The sequence below is a fragment of the Podarcis erhardii genome, assembly GCF_964252035.2.
Source record: "Podarcis erhardii genome assembly, chromosome: 5".
NCBI lineage: Eukaryota > Metazoa > Chordata > Lepidosauria > Squamata > Lacertidae > Podarcis > Podarcis erhardii.
In genome coordinates this window covers 95,739,500-95,745,822 of record NC_138509.1, presented here as the reverse complement: position 1 = coordinate 95,745,822, position 6,323 = coordinate 95,739,500, and the positions used below count along the sequence as shown (strand labels likewise).

The window sequence follows — 6,323 nt, the reverse complement described above, 5'->3', positions numbered from 1 at the left end:
TAAGAATCATAGAATTGTACAGTTAGAAGGGTCACGACTTGTGGGTCATGTGCTAGCAGTTTGGGATGCACCACCTTTCGGATTAAGTACAATGAGTATATACAATAATAATAAGCATATACAATATAAGTATATACAATAATCATTGTTTGCAATTGATTGCTGTGCCATCTCATTTGCAGCAGAAGACGGGGTGGGGGATGAGAGAGAGAGAGAGAGTGAGAGAGAGAGAGAGAGAGAGAGAGACAGACAGACAGACAGATTTGTTGCCAGATTTATTTCCCATATTCTTTTTCTTCCTCTCAATTCCTGGCGGTCACTCTCACTTGCTTTGCCTCCAATCCATTTATCAGCTGCTCCTTGTCCTTTGGCCCTCATTCTGTATCCAGATCCAGGAGGGGAGCACCAGGGCAGAGGCTGAGGATGGTCAGAAAAGGAGCCTCTGAGCATGGGCAGAGTGCAGCCACTCACCTGTCAGAGGAAGAGACTGGTCCCATCAGGAAGCAGCAGGAGGGAAGGCCAACACGTGAGGAGGAAGAACCACTTCCATCTCCAGGCCCTACTGGAGAAAGCAGCCTGCCACACTCCCCTCTTGAAGCTTTTAGTCAATGAACCAAGTCACAGCTATGAATGGCATTTGGGGTGGAGAGAGGAGAAATGTGAACCCTGCAGATGATAAATAAAGGGAAGCATGCTGCTGCAGTGGGAGGGAGAAGTCAGACAGGACTATAGCACACAAGCTCTGGTAGTTCTTTTACTTTCATTCTCCTTTTAAACCAAACCAAAGATATTTAGGGAGCTTACAAATGTGTTTCAATAAAGGCATCCTAGACTTCCATAAACTGAACCCCCCAACCCCCCAACTAAGGGCCTCTCTCACCCTACTCAGGCTCTCTCACCCTACTCAGCCATTTACTCAGGCTTCAGTTTGTTCAGCCTGGTCAAAAATGAGCTTCAAGGACACACAAAGAGAGAGAACTTGACAGCAGCTGGTTGTGTCATTGCTGCTCTTAGCAGCAGCTTTGGCAGGTGGAGAGAAGGTGGCAGGGGAGGTTGTGGCAGCTTGTTGCAAGGTGATGCTGGTGGGGGTCCATAGTGCAAGACCATTTTTTTGGTCATGTTAGGGAAACCACCACCTCACCCCTCACCCCTTCTCCCCAACCGCCTGGAGTAAAAAGTAGCTGGGGAGTAATGGTTGGCGGCCAGTATTTGGCACCGGTGGACGGTGCCTGACGCTACTCCGGACAAGCTTCCACTGAAGCAAACTGCTTCATGTTATGGCCAGCCATGGCTTTGAAGATTGCCTGCTAAAGTATTTGGCTTGTGCGCCATTGGGAGCGAAGCAAAGCAGACAAATGAATCAGAAGCAGCAGACAGCCTTAGAAGAAGGCGTGCCCAAGGAAATACAGCTCTAGGTCCCACTGGAAGTGTATTGTGGGTCCCATCAGAAAAGCCTTGATGTTCTACGTTCTCTTTCCCCATTGCAAACACACACACACACACACACACACACCCCAAAAAAATCAGAACCATGGATGTGTTCCCTTAGGCAGCAGTTCTCAACCTGTGGGCCCCCAGCTGTTGTTGGACTACAACTGCCACCATCCCTAGCTAGCAAGGCCAGAGCTCAGGGATGATGGGAGTTGTAGTCCAACAACATCTGGGGACCCACAGGTTGAGAACTGCTGCCTTAGAGTGAGTGGCACTGCCACATGATGGAGGATGAGCTTGGTATAGCTTGGTGTAGCTGGAGACTTTTAATCTCAGGGGCGTGGGTTCAAGCCCCACGTTGGGCAAAAGATTCCTGCATTGCAGGGAGTTGGACTGGGTGACCCTCATGGCAACTTCCAAGTCTACAATTCTATTATTCTATGTGGGTACTGCAGGCCCCGTCAATTCTCCTGCCTCAAGGACACAAAGTGCCCACACAGACAAGGTCTGTTAATTCCCTCCTGCATAAATGAAAGGAGGAGGAAGGAGAAAAGAAAAAAGCCCTACAGGAATACACACACACACACACAACCCCAAGCCTCAGTCAACTTCAGCAGACAAGAAACACATGGAAGAGGCAAAAACAGTGGGCAGAAATTGCTGTATGTCTGGGAAAATTTGGACATATGGCAACCCATGTCAGCAGCTCAACAACTTTGCCCTGCCCCCCCAAAGCTCAAGAACTCTTGTGTCTGGATTTTTGAAATATAGGAACCCTAGCCAAAAAAGGAAGGCAAAAGAGAAATCATAATGACAGTGGTACAGAGTAAGGAAAAAGTTTTCCTCACTCAAAAAAGGAACCTGCCAACCTGACCAGAGGCAGGGCAGAACTGGAGGAAAGGATAGCTTCTCCCTCTGGAAGAAGAGGCAAAAGACTTGAAGGGCCCTGCCTCTCCATCCCAGCAGGAGTCATCCTGTTCACTGGACTTTCTCTAGTCTGCTCCGGCAAAGAGAAGTGCTGACGTCCCTGAGAAAAGCAAAGGAAGAAAATGGAACCTAACCAGGCATCCTAGAAAGAATCAAGGAGAAATAGAAGGCAGGAGGGGTATGGAGATATCGGCATTTTTGATTGCTCTGCTGGTGGTTCTTCTGATTCTGGACTTCCTGAAACAGCTCTGGTCACGCAGGCACTAACCTCCTGGACTTCCTCAGCTTCTTCTCATTGGTGGTGCATGGCAGATTGGGTTGAAGATTTGTGAAGATACTTTCATTATGGTACTTACTTCTTACTATAATGTCAGGGAACTGCCATCGGAGCCAGAGGGAGGGAGAGGGCTCCAGAGGGATTCCGGAGAGCGTCCCGGGATGGGGAGAAGCAGCCCATCTTCTGGGGAAGGAAATTGGCGTAGCACCAGTGGAGAAGGGGGGCAGATGGGGGAATCGGTGAGGTGGCTCCATGACTCCTCGCCGGGGACCAGCGGGGAGAGCCCGGGTCCTCCGCTGCCCACACCCTCCCTGCGCAGAAGACTTCCGCGCAGGGAGAGTAGGCGGAGACTAGGCGTCAAAGAGCTTCTTTGCTGGAAGAAGTTCAAGAAACGCCCACTGACGGATTCTGCCAGCGATTGAGACAGCCACGGGCGAGTGGCTGTCCGGACAGAAAAAGGTTCACTCAGGCAACCCAGCCAGGTGTGGCGCCAGTTTATGCATGAGCAACCCCTAGAACCATCACATATAACTTTGTCTAATGTGGTGGATTGGGGTGAAGATTCATGAAGACATTCTTGCTAAGGTATTTATTTCTCAGTAATAACTCAGACTCATGTGAACAATGGTTTTTATTTATTTCCCCCCAAAGTAAGAAACTTTAAGTATAAACAATAACAGTATTTTCAGGTAGGTTTAAATGGTAAATGCAATGGCTACAATCAAACACAAACTAGGGTGTGATGAAACTCCTACATTCATAAATTATGGAATTAAAATGAAAATTTAATTAAATGAATTAGTTAATCAGGATTATTTCATTCCAAGCATGGTACCTTTGGCCACACACAGGTAGATCTAGCAGTTGCTATGCGGCATATTTTGCTACCAAAAAAAAAAAAAAAAAAAAAAAAGATAGAAGAAATAATCTGCTTGCAACATAGTGCAGTGCAGGTGGGCAAAGCCTCTGGCCTTCCAGGTGATGCAGGACTGCAACTCCTAACAGTGCTGGTCACTGGCTGTACTTCCTGGGGCTGGTGGGAGTTGTAGTTCTGCAACATGTGGCGGGCCAAGGTTTTCCACACCAGATCAAGGTGCACATTGTGAGCAAGAAGAGCAGGAAAGCACCAAGGACAGTGAAACAGAAGGGAGACAAGCTCTGGTGCTACCATGCCCCAACCATTCTAATGCTGTAGTCAACATGGGTTTGTGCTTTTCAGTATTAATAAGAGCTTGTCATTTTTATATTTAAATATTGTGTTATGTGTGTTGCTTATGTTGTTGTTTAGTCATTTAGCCTCTTCCGCAAAAAGTTGCTCTTTGTCAGTCCATACTATTTATTGGTTTATTTGATACATTTATAAGCCACTTCCTCAGAAAACACTCTTCAAAAAGTACGAAATTAACCAGCCACCACATATTAGTATAATTAAAACCTTTATACCATCCAAAATTGGTAACAATCCTAAAAGCTAGAACAAAGTGAGATAAGAGAGCTTTGTTATTTTTAAGCTTCCAAGTTGCTGTACTTTACTTTGTGCTGCTACCAGAAATCTCTCTTTTTTAAAACCCTGTAGCCTTCTTTTAATAAAACTTTATTATATTTTTATAAAGAAGTTTGCTCTTTGAGTTACTGGACCTACCCAGCTTGGGTAGGTTCCAGAGATGGGTCAGTCTCTGCACATTGGGGTGTGGGGTGGGGAGTGGCAGTTTAAAATAAGGTTTGAATACGCATCTTGCCAAGACAGGCTTGCCGGAGAAAGAAGGACAGGGGGGAGGAGAATCAGGATCGTTCAAAAGAGAAGGACTGCTGGAATGCAAGTTTGACCTGACAGAGCCCCCTGATTTGTTTGATTTATTTGGCTAGCCTGAGAAAAAATAAAGGACAGACCGAAGGTTAACTTTGTTTATGGAAGCGTTGAACAGAGGCTGTCCCTGAGCGAGATGGTTTTTGAAGACAAAACCCACACAGAGATGCCAGTTTTCAGTCTGCTTGTGAGAATCATCAGAGATCGCAAAGAAAGGAATATATGATAACAACAAGATGAGAAAGAAAGTAATAAAGGACTATCTGGATCGAACTGGATAGAACTGTCTAATTAAAGCAGTAAAATAAGTGATGCCTGGAGTTATCTGGAATTTTGGACTCGTGTGGAGCTTGATGTATGGGTACCCTCAACAAAATCTAAAAATTGGCTGTATAATTTGGAACTAATGTGATTTGAATAATGTGATGTGATTGGCCTGTTAATAAAAAATATTTTAAAAAAATAAAATAAAATAAGGTTTGAATACAGCCTGAAGGGAGTTAGAAAGTCTATGTTGTGTTGGTGTTTTAGTGTACACCTCTATGTATTACCCATCTCTGCAGTTTCTCCTTGTTAAAACAGTTTTTAAAAATAAATGAATAACAATTGCTCAGGATCCCTCCATCCTTGCTTTACTCAAACCTCTGCTGTTGTTTCAAACCACAGTGGTCTTGGTGTCCCTCCACCTCCATATTACTCTTAACTTCTGTGGTTGAAGGAAAGAATAGTGGAAGTTGGAGGAATGGCTGCTCTAAAATTCTCCCTCTTCCATTTCTTAGCAGCCCCATGGGAGAGTGATAAAGGATGTGAATCATAGAATCATAGAATCATAGAGTTGGAAGAGACCACAAGGGCCATCGAGTCCAACCCCCTGCCAAGCAGGAAACACCCTCAGAGCACTCCTGACATATGGAGTCATCAAATATCCCACAGTGCCTCCACACAACATATTTCACTCCTGATCCCATGTGTTTCCCCCTCCAAAATGAATTTCCAGATTCAGTGTAGTGATTTGGAAGAGATATTTTATTAAAAAGCAGATGGCTACAAATGTACAGGACCCATAAACAGAACTTAACCTTCTCCAGCTGGGCAAGCCTTGCTCTTGGGATTCTACTCATCTTAAAGATACAGTCACATATATTGGCATGGGGTGTGTGCTGAAAGGAGGCTGTTCATTATATAGGTGTTGAGGAAAAAGGGGGAAGGGGGAAAAGTAATGAGGGTAGGAATGGGGATGCAAAGGAGCTGAAAAGAAATGAGGGATTAGGAGGCATGGATAGGGTGGAAGATGAAAGCAGGGGCATGAAAGGCCTTGAAGAATAGGAGGAGATGGGGTGATGGTGAAAATGGCCGCAAAGCAGAGCTGAAGAAAAGAAGAGAGAAGAAGCCTCAGAAATGGAGCTGGGAAGGTGAAGAAAGACCACAGTAGTTGCATGAGATGGGAAGGGGAAACTCTATGTGCCAGGGGTGACAAAGGGGTAACGTAAGCAGAGGAAGCAGAGGTACTTTCATATTTTATTATGCATTGCAGCGGGGAACTGCACAGAGTTTATAAGGATGGGGATGTGCTGTAGCCCCCAGTAAAGCCTCTTTATTGAGATCTTTCACTCCTTCTGGCAGCTGGAAGCGAAATGCCCTCAGCAGGCTTGTCAGGAAGATGAAAATTTCAGTATTTGCCAGCAGCATACCCAAACACATGCGAGACCCTGAGGATGAGACAAGGGAAAGGCAGCAAGTGAATAATAGCTTACTTTCCAGGGTTCATTACTTTGTAGCTATAAAACACTCTACATAATATGACATAATAAGGGCAGGAAATTACAAGAAGGAAGCAAGTGGAAGGAAAGGGCTCATGGTTTTGGTTATCTCTATACTAAC

The 6,323-nt window shown here is 45.3% G+C and overlaps 1 protein-coding gene across 2 annotated transcripts in view; it reads right to left on the bottom strand.

Moving 5' to 3' along the window:
* Positions 1–5,450: 5,450 nt before the first annotated feature.
* LOC309342217 (cytochrome P450 2J2-like) overlaps positions 5,451–6,323 on the bottom strand; it is a gene marked incomplete at its 5' end in the record, with an annotated part of 35,758 nt that continues 34,885 nt past the window's right edge. For both annotated transcript variants that reach the window (XM_081862615.1, XM_081862616.1), the window contains one exon: positions 5,451–6,151. In XM_081862615.1, the coding sequence (XP_081718741.1) occupies positions 5,964–6,151 (188 nt within the window). In that variant the 3' untranslated portion in view covers positions 5,451–5,963. The remainder of the gene's footprint in view (positions 6,152–6,323) is intronic.